At 35.9% G+C, this 20227-nt stretch overlaps 3 protein-coding genes and 1 pseudogene across 3 annotated transcripts; 3 read left to right on the top strand and 1 right to left on the bottom strand.

Annotated features, from left to right (window-relative positions):
* The first annotated feature begins 298 nt into the window (after nucleotides 1-298).
* Nucleotides 299-2329, top strand: LOC105113144 (CRIB domain-containing protein RIC7-like). The gene is made up of 5 exons (XM_011009178.1): nucleotides 299-595; nucleotides 734-878; nucleotides 998-1101; nucleotides 1283-1379; nucleotides 1590-2329. The coding sequence occupies exons 2-5, from the start codon at nucleotides 818-820 to the stop codon at nucleotides 2084-2086; spliced, it is 759 nt and encodes a 252-aa protein (XP_011007480.1). The 5' UTR covers nucleotides 299-595; nucleotides 734-817; the 3' UTR covers nucleotides 2087-2329.
* Nucleotides 2330-2860: 531 nt separating this feature from the next.
* On the bottom strand, nucleotides 2861-4947 carry LOC105113142 (piriformospora indica-insensitive protein 2-like). Its single transcript, XM_011009177.1, has one exon. The coding sequence runs from the start codon at nucleotides 4690-4692 to the stop codon at nucleotides 3253-3255; it is 1440 nt and encodes a 479-aa protein (XP_011007479.1). The 5' UTR covers nucleotides 4693-4947; the 3' UTR covers nucleotides 2861-3252.
* A 6491-nt stretch (nucleotides 4948-11438) lies between these two features.
* Nucleotides 11439-15348, top strand: LOC105113141 (uncharacterized; annotated as a pseudogene).
* Nucleotides 15349-16594: 1246 nt separating this feature from the next.
* On the top strand, nucleotides 16595-18547 carry LOC105113150 (disco-interacting protein 2 homolog A-like). Its single transcript, XM_011009183.1, has one exon. The coding sequence runs from the start codon at nucleotides 16595-16597 to the stop codon at nucleotides 18545-18547; it is 1953 nt and encodes a 650-aa protein (XP_011007485.1).
* Nucleotides 18548-20227: the final 1680 nt, after the last annotated feature.

The raw sequence follows: 20227 nt of genomic DNA, 5'->3' as shown, positions 1-20227 counted from the left end.
TATTGATTTCTTCAGAAAATAGCAGAATGCTTAATTACTCATGTATTAAGCAAACATGAGGAACCTTCCGACAAAATGGGAGCCTATATATAGATAGTGCTTTATAAGGAATATACAAATACAGGCTATCCGAGGAGTTAGCAGGCCTCAGCAAAGTCAATAACAGCCATGCATGCCGAAAAAGCAAACAGCCTTCCATAAGAAAGACTTGTTAAAACCTTCCTAAATATAGTATTTCAATAATGGTCCAACCCTCTTCATCCCTACACCGAAAACTTCGATCAATTTTTTTGTTTTTCGGTTAATGGCCATCGAATTAGGCGAGTCTTGCCTTATACAGCAAGTTTCTGTGTTGCTTCTTCCCTTTTCTCATCACCACCACTCTTCCTAGACATTTGTTAAAAACAGAAGTGTTTGTGATCCTACTCCTTGTTTTCTTTGAATCTTATTCCTTCCTCAAGCTTGGAAAATAGGCTAAAAGTTTCCTATAGAGTAGTTCAACCGTCTAGTTTCTCAACAACTGTAGTTTGAATTCATTGTTGCCATGAGTTTGGTGACTTGGCTTGTCTCATCAAAGCAAAATTTTCTTGTCCAAGTATGATCTTGTTTCCATAATTTTTCATTAATGAATACCCTTTATGCAAATCATTTTATTAATTTGTATGATAGGTCTTGCCTTTCAAGATATATCTTCTAAATTCAAAAAAATCTCTCCTTGCTTTCTTTGTTTCAGGTTTGAAGCTTCAATTTGTCGTCGTCTTCTACCAAGGCTTTTATCGTCCCCAAATTAATCCTTTATGTATGTCTACATGATCAGATGTCAAACAACAAAATGAAGGGCCTATTAAAAGGCTTAAGATACATTTCTCAAATATTCGGTATGCAATTTCCCTCTCTCGAACCAATTTCAAAATCTTCTTTCAACAATGCAAAAATGGCAAAAAATTTATGTGTTGTTCGATGGGCGATGTTGATAGAAATTTTAACGATGTTGCAGACAATGATGAGGAAGAGCCTGAAATGCAGATTGGTTTCCCCACAGATGTAAAACATGTTGCCCACATAGGATGGGATGGTCCCTCTGTAAATTCACCAAGCTGGGTAAATGTTATTCTTCTCAACTTATTTGGGATAATGTATAAAAATTCATCACTGATATCACATTTGAAACTAGTCGTAAGGGACATTGAAAAGCAAAGGTTGCAATTCTCTTTCTTTTTTTGTTTCGAAAAGAAAAAATCGGTAATCCTCATTGAGATTGTGTTTTGATTTATTTATGTAGATGAACGAGTTTCAATCTCAACCAGAATATTCATCAGCTCCCGTAAGTCTCAACGGAGACGCGAAGGAGGAAGGTTCTGCAAAATGGGTATCTGAAGGTGCAATAGCTTGATTTCTTGCATAGCTTTTTCAACTTTTTTTCCTTTTAAAAATGTTCGAATTCATAGCAAACAGGTAGCATGCTAGCTATCATATTTTGATTTTGTTCTTGGTTAACATCCAGGTATTGTGTACTAGCTTCAATAAAAATGAATAATAAATCTCACTGGTCATCATATTGGTTGTTGTTGAATGAAATTGCTCGACAGGTTCAAATCGAAAAGGTTCGCAGCCACCGAATTCTCCAGCAGGGGCGTCTAGTTCTCCAGTAGGGTCGCATAGTTCCCCATCTCGGGACTTGCCAGAATTGCCGAAATCATCTAGACGGCGTTCATCATCTGGTAAATCAGCTGAATCTCCGAGCAGAGAAAAGTCAGATAAACCTAAACAATCTAGGCGGGCTTCACGAAATGGCACCAAAGAAATGGATGGTACTAGAACAAGTCGGAATCATAAGGATCCTAGTGGAGAAAGCGAGTCGCCCTCAAATTTACCTGATATATCGAAGAAATCTCGAAGGAAGAAGTCGAAAGATGCCTCTATTGAGGGGTCAACTTCAAAATCAAGATCTAAAGCCCCAGCTCAAGAAGGGGGCGGGGAGTCAGAAATCATTACCAAATGTAGTAACAGTAATGAGCAACGTCAAACCAGAGGTTCAAGTCCTTCACGAGATTGTGAAGAGAGTGGATTGAGTGGAATTTCTTGATCATATTGTAATATTAATATTCTTATTCTTACAATGGGTAGCTGCTAGAATCTTTAGTTGAAACCAAACCAAACGGAGTTCATTTCATTTTGGTCTTGATCATTCGACCCTGTATGATCCTCTATGGTAAGTAAATCACTTGTGAGAACTGAATTTTTTTCCTTAACTAGACAGCTTCATTTTGTTTTTGTTTATTGAACAATACAATGACAAATATGATGATCACATAACTAATTTTTCTTATATTTTCCGATATTTGTTCATAATTTATAAGTAGATCTGGCCTATGATAATGGTTAAATGGTCATTGATTGATCACAGAACGTTAACATGTCCTGGTATCCTGGGGCCAAGCAATCCTACTCTCTACTAGAGGTGATATCACAGCAGCATATACAACAGGAATCACCGGGTATGCTGGCTGCAGTGGAGGAGCACTGGTGCCGCATTGCAGGAATGGAAGCCATTAAAAAGTGCCCTGTCCCTATCATTTCCAACGCACTTTAGCTGTTATGCTATCCCTGTCATGTACAGAGAAGATTTGTCACCCCCAAGATTTCTGATCGATGCGAGTCTCAGCCACATAGTAAAATCACACATATCTTTCATTTGGGATTACAAACAGTAATATTATAAAATTATTATAATTATAAGATGGTATAAAAATATTATTTTTTTAAAGTTCCTCGGTGATACTCTATAAAGATTATATATATATATATATAGACCGCCAAAAACACACAACTCTACCTTTCTAGTCTCTCCATAAAAGAATTCACTAAAAAACGATCAAATATTTAATTAAATAAAACAGTAAGGTAGCAACGTATATGCTAGAAATCCAAGCAAAATTCATATACTTGGACCAAATCCAAGAAAGTCAGAACAGAAATTAGGCCTCTCATGTGGCAAATGATCCTCAAATCTCAACATCCAAACTTGAGAGAGAACCAGAGCTCTCAAAAACTTGTATACACAGGTTGAAGAAGGTCAAACGATAAACAACATACTAGTAGAGTGGAGTATCTGGCTTGTCACCAACAAGAGCCATAATTACATTCTTGCCCTAATCGGACCACCATTCTCAAGAAAGCCGTGTCCAATGTCAGTGTATAAAAACCTGTTCTGTCTGTAAGCACTTAGCACCTATTCTTCTCTGGGTCAAATTAACAGGATAAAACAAACAGAAAACCAAATCCAAGCATCATCCGAGATGAAACCTGTGTTTGAGATGATGATGAGGAGGAGGAATCAAGAGAACCCTCTTGGAGGAGTACAGGACTGGAAATATCTGATTTGTTGCACAGCTTCAGTTTCCCTAAACTGCCCTCAAATTTACCAAACCCTGAAAAATCACCACCATCAACACACAGCCCTGAGTTGCCCTTCAGCTTCAGCTTTTCAGTAACCTTGGAAGTAAAAGCAACTGGGATTTTACCACTCAAATTGTTGTTCTCCAAATTGATCTCATAACCACATTTCAAGAACCCCAACTCTTCAGGCACAGTCCCTTCAAGCTTGTTGTTATCAAGCCCTAAGTAACACAGGTTCCTCAAATGTACCCCCATAGAAGCTGGAATATTCCCAACCAAACCCATGTCAGAAAATCCTATTCCCGAAATACCCCCAAGTTTCTCCCATATTTCCGGTATATGCCCTCCTAGCAAATTTCCACTCAAATACACTTCCTTCAACCTGGGCATTTCGCCTAAAAACAAAGGCACTCCATAGTTTCCGAAGCTGTTATAACTCAGGTCTAAGAACTCCAGACTCTGTAAACTAACCAAGCTCTCTGGGATTTTACCAGAAAACCGATTATGACTCAAATCAAGCTTCAAAAGCCGAGATAAATTACCCACAGACAAAGGGACATAACCGTCAAGATAATTTTGACTCAAATCAAGAACTCTCAATTTTTTCAACTTAGCTAGACTGAAAGGAACCCCCCCGCTTAACTGATTTCTTGACACAGTAACCTCTTCCATGTTAACCAAAGAACCAACCCGATCTGGAATATTGCCATAAATACCATTTCCAGTCAAAACTAGCCTCCTTAAATTAGTAAAATTACCAATGATGCCATTTAGAGACCCAACCAGTGCTGGGTTCTCAATAAACACAAGCTCTTCAAGGTTAGCCCCAAAGCTCGAAGAAGAAACATCAGGCACCGAAACTGGCATCTCGGTGAAACACTTGTAAAAGAACAGCTTGCGTAGGAACTTAAAAGAAGTGAATATAAGAGGGTTAATGGTGGAATTTGGAGAGCAAGGTGGGTTGGATGTGTAGTCAGAGACGAACCCGAAACTGAGTTCAGAAATGTGAGCCGTTTCGAGAGGAGGCTGGGTTGAAACGGAACCGTTTGGGGTGAGTGGTGGTTGTTCTTCGGTGAAGTACTCGCAAACGATGCCGTGTGGGGCGGAGAGGCAGAGGTCGTCGGGGAAAAGAGTGCGCCAAGGGATGGCTGAGTTGATGGAGTCAAGGACCCGAAAGAGGGAGTCCTGCTCAGCCAAGTCGAGGAGAGGTTGTTCGTGTGAAATGACAAGAGAGGACATGAGAGTTGTGAGGAAGAGAAGACCGAAGATGGGAAATGAAGAGGATACAGCCATGTTTGAGTTATGCAGAGGGGCTTATGGGAAGGGCTTTGATGAATGAGAAGAAGAGAATGGAGACTAGGAGCTGGGGTTAATATATCGGGCAAAGGACAGAGAGAGGTGCTGGCAGTGGTTGGTTAGGCTCGAGGGTCATGTCATGGTGAAATGGAATATAGTAGAAACAGTTTTAGCTTTTGCTGGCTGGTTTTGGTTGCAACCTTGCAGGGAGTAGCGAGGACTCCTTTGTCTCTCTCGAAGACTACTCAAGCCCTAATTATGACACTTTTATACTTTATTATATCTTATGTTAATTCCTCGGAAAAGTATTCTTTTAATCATAGTCGAATTGATTTTTAACTGGTATAATAATAATAATAATTAACCATATCTGAGATTTTCTTTGTTTTTTTTCTCGAGGAAAGGGCAAGTCAAACGCACTGCCATTTGCCTGCTATGGGGTTCTTGGTGCGTGAGCGGACTGGGTTGTAGTTTAATCAGCTAATCATAGAATTTTCATGATCAAACTCTTTTTTAATATCCAACCTTCCCATGAGATTTTCGAGTTATTTACTGTCAATGTACACAATTCAACGTAATCGAAAGGTTCGGAAACTTTAAGGTGTGATTGACCATTCTATGATCATTGAAATTAGTTATTACAACCATTAACATGGGTAATTATTTAAGCTTTTTTAAGTTTAAACTAAAGTTATTAAACTCATTTTTTTGATATAATTAAAATTACATTATTTTAATATATTTTTTAAAATAAAATTTAAAATAAAAATTTTTTACAAAAAATTAAAAAGATCAAATTAAATTTTGAATGAATTCCACGAACTTATCATATCATTTAGATTTAATCAAGTTAAATTTTATTTTATTTATATATTTATTTTTAAAATCTGGTCTAAATCAACGTAACCGAACCTTGAGATGTGTAAGGACGCTCATGCTCGCCCATTTGGTTTTTACCATTTTAATCAATTACTTGAAGATAATAGGGGCATTGTTGACTTTTAAAGAGTAGACTGATCAGTAGCCTTGCAATTCGCATGTAAAAACAGAACTGTCGGAATCAGAACCAAATGACCAGAGTTCAACAAACACACATACGTTATTAACCGGTGCTCAAATAGCCTCTTAAACCTCGAACACATCTCCAGCATCTCACAAAAACCAAACATCACGGTCCAACTGGTCCCCGTCCACGCGCCCGAAACCAAGCCAACTTTAACATCAATTGCCAAAAAGGCTTATTTTCGTGTCAGTGACAGTAAAAAAAGCAACCGGCGTTGGCCGACAACAAAACCTCCGGACAGGGCAGCCGCGGAAACCGACAAGGACGCGCCGCAGCCGCCGATTTACTGACTGCAGTGTCCCGTGAAAGGGAAGTTTAACGATCAAATCGAGGCACTGTTGGGACTCGTGGCAGTGTATTAGTGGCTGTTTCTATGACACGTCGAATAGGTACGGAAGATCATTTCCGGAAATGATAAAGCTTCGGAATACCAAAAATTTCCCCAGTCACAGAGGGGATTCGGTTCAGACTGTGAGTGGGACCTTGTTTTGCTATGGACCCACAAGGAAACCCTTTTGTTTTCACTTTTTAACACAAAATAACCTTTTCTTCCTTTCTTTTTATCTTGCCGTTTTAACCTTCTGTTGCTCCTTGGGGAGGAAGCGGCGACAGATGCTCTGAGAGCAGAGAGGAAATGTCAATGTTTCTTCTTTTCTTTTTTTAACAAGGATGGCAAGGCTCCAACTCCCAAGTAACAAAAGAGAGAAGACATGGACTCCGGTCACTCGGACTTGATTTTTTTCACGCCTGGCAATAGATATTGAGCTGTTCTTGGCGCACCGTAACTTTCAAAACAAAATTCCTTGTCTGTTTGAGAATCCTTGAATCAGTTTAGCGATGAAGTTTTGTGGTTTAGAGAAATATTAAAAAAAAGAAAAATGTATGAGCTTGTTTCTATCGTCGAGGCTTGATTTTCTCTTACATGTGTTGTAGGCTATAAAAATACTTCACTCTCCGACTTACCTATGAAGACGAAGGAGTGTAGCTTGATATTGCAGGATGGCAACGCTAGTGTAGATCGCCTTCATGATTTTAATTGTTAATCTTAGCTTTCTATACAAGTGGTTCATCAGGTGAAGAAATCTCATGGCATTGTTTGTAAAATACGGCGTTTTGACTGGAGCTGGTAAAGATCAATATGAATGATTAGATGCAGCATACAGCGGCTGCGAGTTAAATTATTTTTTATTTAAAAATATATTAAAAAAAAAATTTTAAAAAAAATATTTTCAACAACAACAAATTAAAATAACCTAAAATTCTAAAAATAAATAATTTTAAATTTTAAAAAAACATGGTTTGAATAGTATTTCCAATTGAAAATTAAGTCTATATAGTTTAAAATTATAGACAAACGAAAACGAAGGTTGAGATTAAAAAAATTATATTTGTAAATTAAAAAATTTATGTATATATTTAATTAAATAAAGTAATAATTATTTTTTCTAATAAATACAAAAAAAAGTGTTACATTATTTATTCGACTCACTTCATCACATGTCAAATAATTTATTTTTCTAATATAAAATGATAAGTATGTACATTTTGTTAACATGTTTTTTTTTTAAAAATACATAATTATGGATTAAAAAGTTAATGGTTGTATATAATAAAATAAAAGGATGATCATATGTATTAATAAATAAATAAATCAAAGAGTTGTTAGCACAACCTCGAATGCAGGATCTTAAATTAATTTTTAATATAGTTAAAAAATAGAACAATATTACAAATATGTTTTACTTGAACATGATTTTCTTGACTAAAAAATATAATGACATTGTTTATGCTAAACAAAATAAATCTTGAAATATATTAACCAATATAATGGGAAAGAGCTGTTAATACCAATAAAATTTTAAAATAAAAATGTGGTCATTTTATAAAAGTAGAAGATACATAATTATGATATTTAACCTCGTTATTTTTTAATGAAAACATTTTTCATCTTAAAAGTAACCTTTTCTTACAAAAAAACAATCAATTTTAATTTTAAAATAAATTTTATTTGTGTAAAATATTAAAAAAATATATAAATGAATTGGAATAATCTATTCAAAACATTAAATATATAACAAATAATTAAAAAACCACCACTATTTTTTTAAAATCTAACAAACAATCTAAAAAACAGAGAATAAATATTAATCGAAATATAAATTAAAAAATATTTTTTAAAATTCATATAAAAATAATTTTAAAAAAAAAGGTTAAGTATGTTAGGCCCGGGAAGGCAAGACCACATGGCTATATGTGGAGGTTTTAATTTTTTTATTTGAAAATATAACAAATGACATGTTATCTACTTTAATTTAAAAAAAAAATTAAGTGAGGCGACTTATTGCCTACTTTCTTCTTAGATTTCAGCTTTGGTGGTTATTAAAAAATCAAGGTTAATAAATTTTTTTATCCTAATTTTTTTTTAAATAATTCAAAGGTTGGTCTATAAATTTAAAATCAATTTAAAATTAAAAATTCTTTTAAAATTATATTTATCATTTTAAATAATAAAAAAATTAAAAAACAGACTTTTCTTATTAAATGAAATTCATCAGTAAAATGATTGATATTTTTATGGGCTAAATTTTCATTGATTGATTCTTTCTATACCAATGAAATCCATGCAATTTTTTTTTCTTCCTTTTCAAACCAAGGACCGAAAAGTCTTGAAATATTGAGAGACTGTAAAGTTACAAGTTAAAATCAAGAGGGCCATAGTGAATTTCTCTTTGTTTTTTCTTTTTTTTAATTATGTCACTGTTTTCTCTCGTTGTTTTACACTTTGATTCCTTCTCTTTGGATTTTGTCCCTCCTTGACAATTCTTGATAAATTAGCAATAAATTTCGGTATAAAAAAGACGCAACTGGAAAGAAATAAAGTTTGATAATTAAATTATAAAAAAAATTAACTATAAATGCTACTGTGAAAAAACCATTTGTTTTAGAGTTTCGTATAATATAATTATAATATAACGATGCATTTAATGGAAAGGAGTGTCATTAACATCAAGGAGAATATATCATGTTTATTTTTGTGTTCTAAAAACATTTTTAAAAGAAATTAAAATTTATTTTCTTTATTTCAAATTTTTTTCTTCATGTTTTCATATCATTGTGATATGATTATATCAAAAATAACTTTTTAAAAATAAAAAATATTATTTTAATATATTTATAAACAAAAAATATTTTAAAAAACAATTATTATTATATTCTCAAACATTCTTTACTCAATATATATAAGCATTATTTTTGCTCGCAACTTTTCCCAGCTCCTACTTTACAGATCTTTCGCCTCGACCATAACTAAATAGAAAAGATAAAAATGTTTAATTGATTCTCACTCACATAACCAAAAAACAAAAATTCATAAATTAAGCAAAACATGGTTATATTGATGTATATCCAACTCAATTCGACATGGATCCAATTTTGACAAATTAGTTACAATTTCATAAACAATTAGTTTATTAAATAACCCATTGAAAGCTCATTTCAATGACAGAATATTCAGTTGGTAGCTAGATATGAAAATCTTCAAGTTTAACATGGATTTTTTTTAATAAAAGATTTATATTTGATAAAAAATATAATATTTTATTAATTATTAAAAGTATGTAACGATACATAATCCTATCATCATGTCTAGGAAATTATTCATATAAAAATTTAAATATGCGCAACTTTGATCTGTAATTCTACAATTTACACAAGAGAGGCAGTGAGAGAAGCAAAACTTTGTATTTCATTCAAACAGAAAAGATAAGAAAATTAATATAACAATAAATTGATAAAAAAAACTTGCATGATTCATAAAAAAAAAATGACTAAATTGTTACCCTGCATGTTCTTAATTTTCCATTGGTGAGTTTGAGATCAAAGTAGAGATACAACGTCTTGATGACATATTCTTGTTATAATGTACATGTTCGAGTTTGTAGTAATGATTATAATTCAAAATATTTTTTATTTAAAAATATATCAAAATAATATTTTTTATTTTAAAAAATTATTTTTATATTAAATTACAAAATAATTTAAAAACATATAAAAAATTAATTAATAAAATTTAAAATTTAAAATAACGCGATTTGTCGCTTTCCCAAAATGGCCAAGGAGACAAGAAAACGTGGCGTCGCTTACTAGATAAGAGTCATGACTGTCGCGATATATATGCATGAACACATATAATTAAGGAGTAGATGAATCACCTGGGACACACACAGATGGTGGATGCATGTGTTTGTCACTCTGAAAACAACGTAGGCTCTCAGACATGACCTTGTGAGATGATCGTTCCTATAAGTCGCAACCCTACTGGGCCAGGCGAGCACCTGGGTTGTCCACTCTAAGTGCATGATCATAGGCGTCGTTTTATAGTGGCTGGTTGAACTCAGTGATCCATGCGTCGTTTTGTAGTGGCTAATTAAACTCAGTGATATCCACCATTGTTGATGCACTTTTTTGTCGAAGGTCTTAATCATCTGTTACCACTGAAGAAAACTGGGACGATCATATTCATCCATGGTGGCTTTATTGCACATGCATTCATAGCTCACGAGACGAGGAGTACGACTCTTCTGAACAACTGCGGGATTTTTTACTAGCTCTTTGAACCATGGTCTCGGTGCTTATTCGAAATAGCAATTCATGCTTACAATTTGTTTTTTTAACATATTTGTTTAAGAAGTGTTAAGAGTCTTGGTGTAATTTAAAATGTTTTTTATATGAAAATATATGAAAATAATAATTTTTATTTTATTTTTTAAAAATTATTTTGACATTAATATATTAAAATAATTTAAAAATATAAAAAAATTAATTCCTTTAAAAATACAATTTTAACTATATTCTCAAATACTGTCTAAGAGTTTATTTGTATCAATTAAGTACCCGCTTATATTAAAAAAGGTCCTAGTATTCAATTATATTCTATTAATTTTAATTTCTCTAAAAAATATAATTAATCAATTAATCAATTTCCTGAAAAAAAATCACATCAAATATATACAACAAAATATAATAGCTGTGGAATTATATCAAGAAAATAAATGTATAAAGCTGAATTACTAAATTATTTTTTAACAAAAATTCAATCCATAAAAAAAATTAATTACGTTTTGTAAGAGTTTAACTCGCAGCATCTTTCCTCATGCCCTAGTAGTATTGTGTATATAGTGGTAACATGCACAAAAAAAATAACGTTAAAGATTTTAATTTATTTTTTAATTAATAATGATGTTAACAGTAATAAATATTTTTAGTTTAGCTTTCAATTCTTGTACACACACGCGCGCGTACATATATATATAAATACTATATTCTATGAGTCTAAAGTTTTTCTCTTAACTATTTTATTCTCTCACAAATTATTACAAGTTATGAAGAATATATTAATAAATTATTGATTGTTGAAGGTATATTATAATAATAGTAATAAATTTTTTTTTTAAATCCTAAATGGATTTTATTTTTTTACTTTTTTATTGATAAAAAAGGATAAAGAACCAAAGGTGGACAAACAAACGTAGAATCAAGTTAGGGTTGTCTTAGAACTTTCGTGGGCTGAAATATGGGCTTTAAGGTGCCAGAAATTAAACAAACTTATCCAAGCCCACTGGGCCTAACGTACGAAACTTCACGAGTCGTGGAAAGAGCGTGAAGATCACTGTAACTCAGAGACATCCACTTTCCTTCTCAGATGATACCAAAACGGAGTGCAGCGAAGACGTGAGCGAGGGAGTCAATCCTAAAATCTCCGCTACTCCACTTTAAACTCTTTCACCCTCCACAAAATAAAAATAACAAACAGCTGGCTCTAAAACCACCACAACTGCCGCCGCCACTGACAGTGAGACAGTCAGCCCTAGCCCCCAATTTGACTGATCACTGATGGGCGAACAAACCCAAATCCAACCTCAATCACAACCAGTCCAATCAGAATCCCAGGCTCTCCCCCAAATCGAAGCCCAGGTCCAAACTCAATCACTGTCTCAGCCATTCAATGGCCCTACCACCACCACAACCTCGGAATTAACCACTGTTCCACCACCAATCACATCTCCTCCCGCCAAAATCCCTTCCCGTCCTCGTAAAATCCGTAAAGTCTTACCCAGTGCTGATGCCACCACCGCTGACGACCCTAATTCTTCCCCAACCTCCACCACTACCACAACTGAAACACCCAAAACCCCTGCCATCAAAACCCCAAGAACAAAAACGTCCCAACAGCTAGTAATCGCCACTCCGCGGATCGTGGCAAGATCTCTAACATGTGAAGGTGAGCTTGAATACGCAATTCACTATCTCCGTAACGCCGATCCACTCCTTGCTTCCTTAATTGACATCTACCAGCCTCCTAGCTTTGATGCGTTCCCCACTCCTTTCCTTGCTCTCGCTCGTAGCATTCTTTACCAGCAACTTGCTTTTAAAGCAGGGTCTTCAATTTACACGCGCTTTATTTCGCTTTGTGGTGGAGAGGCTGGAGTTTTACCTGAAACAGTTCTTGCTTTGTCTCCACAACAGTTGAGGCAAATTGGGGTTTCTGGGCGTAAAGCGAGTTACCTTCATGATCTTGCTAGAAAGTATCAAAATGGTATTTTATCGGATTCTGCGATTGTACATATGGATGATAAATCGCTTTTTACAATGCTTACTATGGTAAATGGGATTGGTTCATGGTCAGTGCATATGTTTATGATTTTCTCGCTGCATAGACCGGATGTGCTGCCAATTAATGATCTTCAAGTGAGGAAAGGGGTGCAGTTGCTTTATAATTTGCCGGAGTTGCCACGCCCATCACAGATGGATCAGTTGTGTGAAAATGGAGGCCGTATAGGTCGGTTGCGTCATGGTATCTTTGGAGATTACAAGAGTCAAAAGGGTTACCTTCGAGTGTGATAGCAGTGTCTACTAGTGGTAATTTGACACAGCAACAGCAGGAAGAACTGCAGCAGCCTCAGCTTATTAACCCACTAAACAGCATTCTCAATCTTGGGTATTTCCACGTTCAGTTTTGTTGCATGGCAAATTTGATTCATCTAACTTTCATGTTCTGCGTTGCTATTAGGTTGTTCCCGTGCTTCTCTTCTCTTCTTTCTCGATTCGTTGTTTATTTTACCCGGTTGAAGTGCTTATGTTGGGGGTGTGTCTTAGGGCTGTGATTCGAAACTTGAAACATTTGTTCTATTTTCCAAAAGCTTTGCATCACAAGTCTTGTTGGACTTAAATTTTATGGAGAAAGGGATGGATAGACCGAAGTTGTTAAAATAGGGATCCTGACTGCACCGTGAACATGGAGGAGGGGTTTTGTTAGTATTGAATGTGGGCTTATAAGATTATCTAAACTAGAGAAATAAACAATTAGTCTTATAGATACACCGCACATTAACATATCCTTAGTTTTAGCATTTTAGGCCTAAATGCGGGTAAACTTTGTGCCTCCAGAAAATGGCTGTGCAAAATTGCGTAAAATATGTAGCAAGGACTGAAACATAGAACAGTTTAGAAAGTGAAGACGGAGTTGAATTAGTGGGAGACTAGTTGGAAAAGAAAGAAGGGCAATTAGTGGAAATAATAAATAGAATATGCAGGGGGCTCCCAATAGTTTGTTAAACACTCTGCAAAATATCTTATCTTGCGTTGGACATAGCACATCAATCACATATTAAACATTGATAAGAGAATGCAACTCTAACCTGCCAAACCTGTCTACTGTAATTAATAACTGAATCTGTCAGGCATGGACAATCATTATCATGCCTATTATTTTTTGGCTTTAAGTATTATGAGATTGCCGAGATGTACAGTGTTCCCTTGTTAAGTTTGTATTGTAGCTCTCTAGTTGAAGTTGAAAGAAATATAATATTCGGTGATGTACCTGTCTAATATTACGGTCAAAACATTTCAAGTGATATAGGTTTAACATAAAAATTCATTTAGTTTCTTTCGAAATGGAAAGCTTGCTGTTCTGGAAACTAGAATGTAACACTTCCTCTTCACCTTACTTTTCATGTTTTACTTTGCTTCGTTTGTTAAAAATCTCAAGTTCAGCCCTGCTCTCGATGATATGATCGAAAATGACTGTACTGTTGGTTATATTTTGGGATTCTGCCTGTATTTTCCACCATTTATTTTCTATGCCTTGGAAAATGACTGCTTTTGTAGTTACTGTAAAACCTGAGGCTGTAGTTCTTTTACATTGTAGATGTTATATTCAACGATCACTGCCATGAATGCCTACTATTGATAAAGCTTGTGAATATCATTGTTGACATGAATGTTGTACTATTGATAAAGCTTGGGAATATCATTGTTTGCTCAAACCAATGCCAAAGTGTGCCTATCATTATATGCTTCCCAGTTTGTTCATGACAGGTTTGATTTTATTTTCAGAGCTGTTGTTAGACCTTGTGGCATTTGTAAATTTGGAACCTGAGATTGAGAGTTGAGACTTCCTTTTTCTTTATAAGTGGATCTATTTGAGGCATAGCAGAAAAGTTCACGCACCTAGTAATGGCATATAGTTATTTGCAGTCTAGTCAATAGTGTGGAATACTCCATGTTCAAACATTCCTTGTTATGGGATCTTGTCAGGGCAATACACTATTTTTCCCGCTTGCATTCCTTTGTGTTATTTTCTTAACTACCTTAAAAGATTAACATCTTTAATTTATCTAGGCTTGAGTTTATTTTAACTCGGGTTTTTAGGTGTCCCTTTTCAGTTTTATTGCCAATGCTGTGATTAAATTAGGTGATGCTTTTCATGCTTTATAGTTTCCTCTTGTTGAAAGTTTAATTTCATATTTTTTCCAAACTACAGAAGAGATGTTTCTGGTTGATTGATTTAATGGAATTGGAAAACTGATCTTGCTGCCCGCTAGACACCCCACCCAACTGTGATGAGATGGTCGATGGACTCCTCTTGAATCACCTAACGTGGCGGGCACTTGATTTCACAAGGACCCTGGTTAGCTGGGATACAAACCGTGGTTGGCAGGGTCTGAATAATTTAATTTGCTGAGCAGAACAGAATACTACGTTTTTTTGTAGAATTTAAATTGCTGTACTTTGGAATACACATTCGTGTTTCACATGGCTTTTTGACATCTTTTCCTTTCTTTTGCCATCATGATTCAGGGCCTGTGCCTGGGGACAATGATTGGGACCTAGGATGAGGAGTTATTCTTCTATCCAGCAATCATTTGAGATGCTTCCAGAGCTGTGCAATAAACATAGACATCACTAATGAAAAACCTGGACATCCAAGACATCAAGAGATATTTGTACTTGCCTCTTGCTTTGAAAAATAAATAACACTAGATGCGGTCAAGCTCTGTTGCCTTTGTAAAAGATTGGATTGACACCAGAACTTTCTTATAGGACATCGTAGGGTTAGAAGAGCTTTCAGTGTTTTTGCCTCTTTGACTGTGGCTGGCTATTTGTATCCTGGAAATACAATTAGAACCTTCATCTGTAGAGGCAATTGCTCTTATTAATAGACTATGACAATCTGACAGTGTACATAGAAATCCGGGACAAGGTTTTATATGTCCAGGGTATTAAATGAATCAGATTGCAGAGTTGCATCAGTTAAATTGCCCACAGGAGCTATCAGAGCGTAGCGTTTTCAAAGACTTCCAGAGCACAATCCTTCTCTCCTGCGCAGGTTTTGCTGGAGGTTGATAATGTCAGCGAGGCTCTAATCTGTCGTAGACAAGTCACCCCGTTGCCCAAAATTTCCTGCTCCTACCATCTGAATCTATACTCTCTGATGGAGACATGAATTTTTTTAATTACGGCCTGTTTGTTGGGAAAGTAAATTGTTTTTTATTGTTTATCAGGTTCATGCAAAATGATTTCCTGGAAAGTATAATAAAAGTAGAAAATTATTTGTACCTATCACATAAAAAATAAAAAATATTTATTTATTTATTTAAAGTTATTTTTCCAAGCGAGTATCAAAGATGTTGGAGAAACATAAACAGCCAGACCAGGAACAAAGGCCGTTTATAGTTACATTGGAAGATAACATCTGCAGCCAACCTGGCAACGAAAGGATTTTAACTTGCCAGAGTGAAGAAAGACCGTTAGTAAACTGTGCATCAAAAACAAGGATATTGTCACTTACTTATGCAGGCATGGATCAAATCAGAATCTTTCCCCGGGAATTTCTTGTAATAATCGACAACAAAACCTGATAACGTTATCCAAACGAATATATTGTTTTTTTTTAATAATTCCATACTGTACTAGTTAACATAAATAGATTATTGTTACAATTTGCCAACTAATTTTTTATTTGTTTATTCTTAGTGAAGGAATATTCGCCGAACTTACTGTTAGTATCTCATGCAATTCTTTCCACACATTTAAAGTCTAAAACTTCCCCACGCGAGAAGAATTTGTCTCTACCCTCACATGGCTGTAAGCCTCGGATTGACGGTTGTTGGGCCTTCGATTCATTTGTTTGTCGATCCTTCTTCAGAACTTTGCTTTTGTATCTTCCAATTTGTTTTCAGGCAGCATGGCATGGACAATTAAACATGAGGACAAGACCAAAGACGGCTAAGAGATGCTGGGATATGCCACTTCATCTCTGCATGGAGGATAGTAAACAATATATAGACATGGAAAAAGGGACTTACAATGCGCATGATGGCACAGCAAGTAGGATATTCTCGACGAATATCTGCTACATTTTGCATCTTGTTCTAGTTTTCTTCAATGGCAAAAAGACTGCCCATCTTTATCCTCTTATTGAATTCGCCTGTTCTTATTATAAAATAGCCCAAGAAAGTTGTTGCTCATCACAACATGCACACCTGAAAAAACAACATGAACTACGAGAATTATGACCCTTCTTTCCCTGATCAACCTGTGGTCGATCTCTACCTCCCAGTATGGGCTAACCTACCATCCTTTCGGTCCAAGCCAGCCTTCATTTGGGCTGAAGATGGCTCAAATGGTGCAACCAAGAATTCAAGCATCACTTATGCTCAGCTCAATGAATCAGTTCACTCAATTTCTACCCAGTTACTTACTCAATTGCAAAGAGGTGACGCTGTCGTGATTTTATGCTCACCTGGGTTAGAGCTTGTTGAGATCATCTTTGGGTGCCAAAGAGCTGGCCTTTTGTCCATCCCTGTGTTCCCACCAGACCCTTCTTTCACTAAAGAAAACTATCACCATCTTGTTAGAGTTCTGTCCCAGACAAAGCCCAAAGCTGCCATAGCGCACCATGATTACATTGCCAGAGTTCAACACTACATCTCCCTGTCCTCTGACAATCATAAGCTTGCAGAGATGTTGCAAAAGCTCACCTGGATCTCCACTTCTGATATCAAAGACAAGAAAGTGAGTTCAAATATGGGCTCATTGCCTTATAATGGCTGCAGACCAAATGAATTGTACTTAATCCAATACACTTCAGGTGCTACAGGGATTCCAAAACCTGTGCTGGTAACAGCAGGAGCAGCTGCTCACAATGTGAGAGTAGCCAGGAAAGCCTACGATCTCTATCCGAACAGTGTTATTGTCTCTTGGTTGCCTCAGTACCATGACTGTGGCCTGCAGTTTTTGTTATTGACTATCATATCTGGTGCAACGAGTGTGCTAACATCACCTGGCGCCTTTGTGAACCGGCCTGGGCTATGGCTTGAGCTGATTTCAAAGTTCCAAGCCACTTGCACTCCAGTTCCATCATTCTCATTACCACTTGTTATAAAGCGTGGTGGGGTTGATAAAGGAACTCAGCCTGTAAGTTTATGGAGTTTGAAAAACTTAATCATCATCAATGAGCCTATTTACAAAGCATCGGTTGACAGGTTCGTCGAAATGTTTAAGCCTTTTGGGCTAAACCCATCATGCATTTCTCCATCTTATGGCTTGGCAGAAAACGGCACCTTTGTTTCAACAGCATGGAGAGGCAACTGCAGCAATGCTGCTAGCTTTCCACACATCCCATCACACAACAAGCTCTTGCCATGTGCAAGGCTTGCTTCTCAAAGTGAAGAAGAAGAGGACATGGACATTATAGTTGTAGACGAAGAAACTTGCGAACTTGTTGTGGATGGAACGGAAGGTGAGATTTGGGTCTCATCTCCAAGCAACTGCTCAGGTTACCTTGGCCACCCATCTTTAACTCGAGAGATATTTCAAGCAAGACCAAGGAACAAGGTGAGCCGGTGCTTTGTCCGCACAGGCGATAGAGGAATCATCAAAGGAGAAGAAAGGTTTCTCTACGTGACCGGTCGGTGTTCAGATGTTATCAAACTCCCAAACAATCAAGAAATACACCCTCATTTCATAGAGACAGCTGCTCAGAATAGTTGTCAAAAGTTTCTCAGAGGAGGTTGCCTTGCTGCATTTGAGATGTCAAGCACTATTGTTCTTGTTGCAGAGATTCAAAGACACGGAAAGGATGTTAAGGTATTGAAACAAATCTGTGAGTGGGCCAAGAAAGCTGTTCTGAAGGAAGAGAATGTTGAAATTGGCTTGATGGTTCTAGTTAAGAGCGGAAGTGTTCCGAAAACAACTTCAGGGAAGATTCAAAGATGGGCTGCCAAGGATATGCTGATGAGAGGCAAAATGAGTGTGGTAATGGAGACGCAGTTCGAGGACAGCAATGCAAGATTCTTGACATCGTACGAGGCAATAGGTAAAGCAAATAAAGAGATCAGATGTCAAGGGGGAAACAGAACAAGTACTGTTGCTGAAGATAGAGATCTAGAAATCTCCCTAGCATTTTCAAGCACTCGAAGGCGTCCCCCATTGCGTTCTCTTCTGTGAGAAAAATATATTGTGGATGCTTGTCTTTGAATAAGCTAGCGAGTTTGTGCTAAATCTTTCGTTTAACCAGGTTCCGAAGCAATTTGTTTTTCAAGTCACCATGACTTGTGGATTCATCAATGCTTTATTAAAAAAGTCTATGCAATGTGGAGCTACATTACATCACATAAACTTAGAATTTAACAAGATTTTCCCAGGAAAAAAGAATGAGAATTTCGGCTTGGGCTTTTAGGTTAGGTTTAGAGTGAAAATGCCCGCGGCCAAAGATCTGGTAAGGCCCTTTCCTTTCCTGCTTGCTTCGAGCTTGTCCATTCACCCAGGTCCATAAGCAACGTTGGCTTGGGCTTTTAGGTTTGGTTTAGAGTGAAAATGCCCGCGGCTAAAGATCTGGTAAGGCCCTTTTCTTTCCTGCTTGCTTCGAGCGTGTCCATTCACCCAGGTCCATAAGCAACGACAGTAACAATTATCAAGAGCTGATCACATAGTAGTCAAACGTGAATGTGATCCGAATAAAGATGTGGCTCATGGGTTATTGAATCAACTGCAAAATCATCAAAAATGTTTTTTTTTTAAATTTCTTGTTGTTGGCCCTATTGAATTCAGAAGATTTTACTAGGTTAATTGTTTTTTTGAAAAAAATTCATTTTTGCTAACTTTTTTGGACTTTAACCGGATTTAATTGGATAAACAGGACAATTAAAAAATCATGTTGGATTAATTAGATTTCAACAAATTATTTTTTTTTTAGCTCGATTTAAAAGCTGGCATGGATCAAGTTTTAATTCTTGCATTTCTCAAGTCAGCTCATGAAATCAAAACGGTTTTAATAACTTTGTTCAAGGTTACACAAAAAAATAAATTTCGGAAGAGCTTTTTTTTATATAACGAATCTAGCAATAAATGGCTTAACCAAGACATGACCTAATTAATCAGTCACTTTAAAAAATAGTATTTTCAAATAATCATTGGTGACCAAATTAAACTGCAAAAACTACGTGCAAGGATCATTTTCTTCTCTATAGCGTGATATTATTAATATTAAAAAAAAACTCGTTTTTTTATATAAAAAAATGGAATCCAATCTCGAATCAGTGATACTTATATCATGTATAGTATTACTTAAAATCGGTAAAACTTCATCAAATCAGTCCATCAATCTACAAGCACATTTAATGAGTTCTAGTGAACCTAGCTAGCTCTAACATTTCCAAGCCTCCATCGGTTCCATGCCCAGGATGCTGTATCCCCCGGAGCTCGATCCATTAGTCCGCCCATCCGACTGGTTGTCTCTAACGCAGAATATAATACCAGTGAACGAAACTTTGGTGATCAAATTCAACTACAAAAACTACATGCAAGGATTATTTTCTTCTCTATAGCGTGATATTATTATTATCATTAAAAAAACTCGTTTTTTATATAAAAAATGGAATCCAATGTCGAATCAGTGATACTTATATCATGTATGATTTTACCTAAAATCGGTAAAACTTCATCAAATCGGTCCATCAATCTACAAGCACATTTAATGACTTCTAGTGAACCTAGCTAGCTCTAACATTCTATTCCAAGCCTCCATCGGTTCCATGCCCAGGATGCTGCATCCCCGGGAGGAGCAGCTCGATCCATTAGTCCGCCTCTAGCTCCCCGAACCCATCCGACTGGTTGTCTCAACGCAGA

This window comes from Populus euphratica, unplaced genomic scaffold (genome assembly GCF_000495115.2).
Source record: "Populus euphratica unplaced genomic scaffold, PopEup_1.0 scaffold393.1, whole genome shotgun sequence".
Classification (NCBI taxonomy): Eukaryota; Viridiplantae; Streptophyta; class Magnoliopsida; order Malpighiales; family Salicaceae; genus Populus; species Populus euphratica.
Note: the sequence above shows the minus strand (reverse complement) of the source record. Positions and strands in the feature narration are given on the sequence as shown.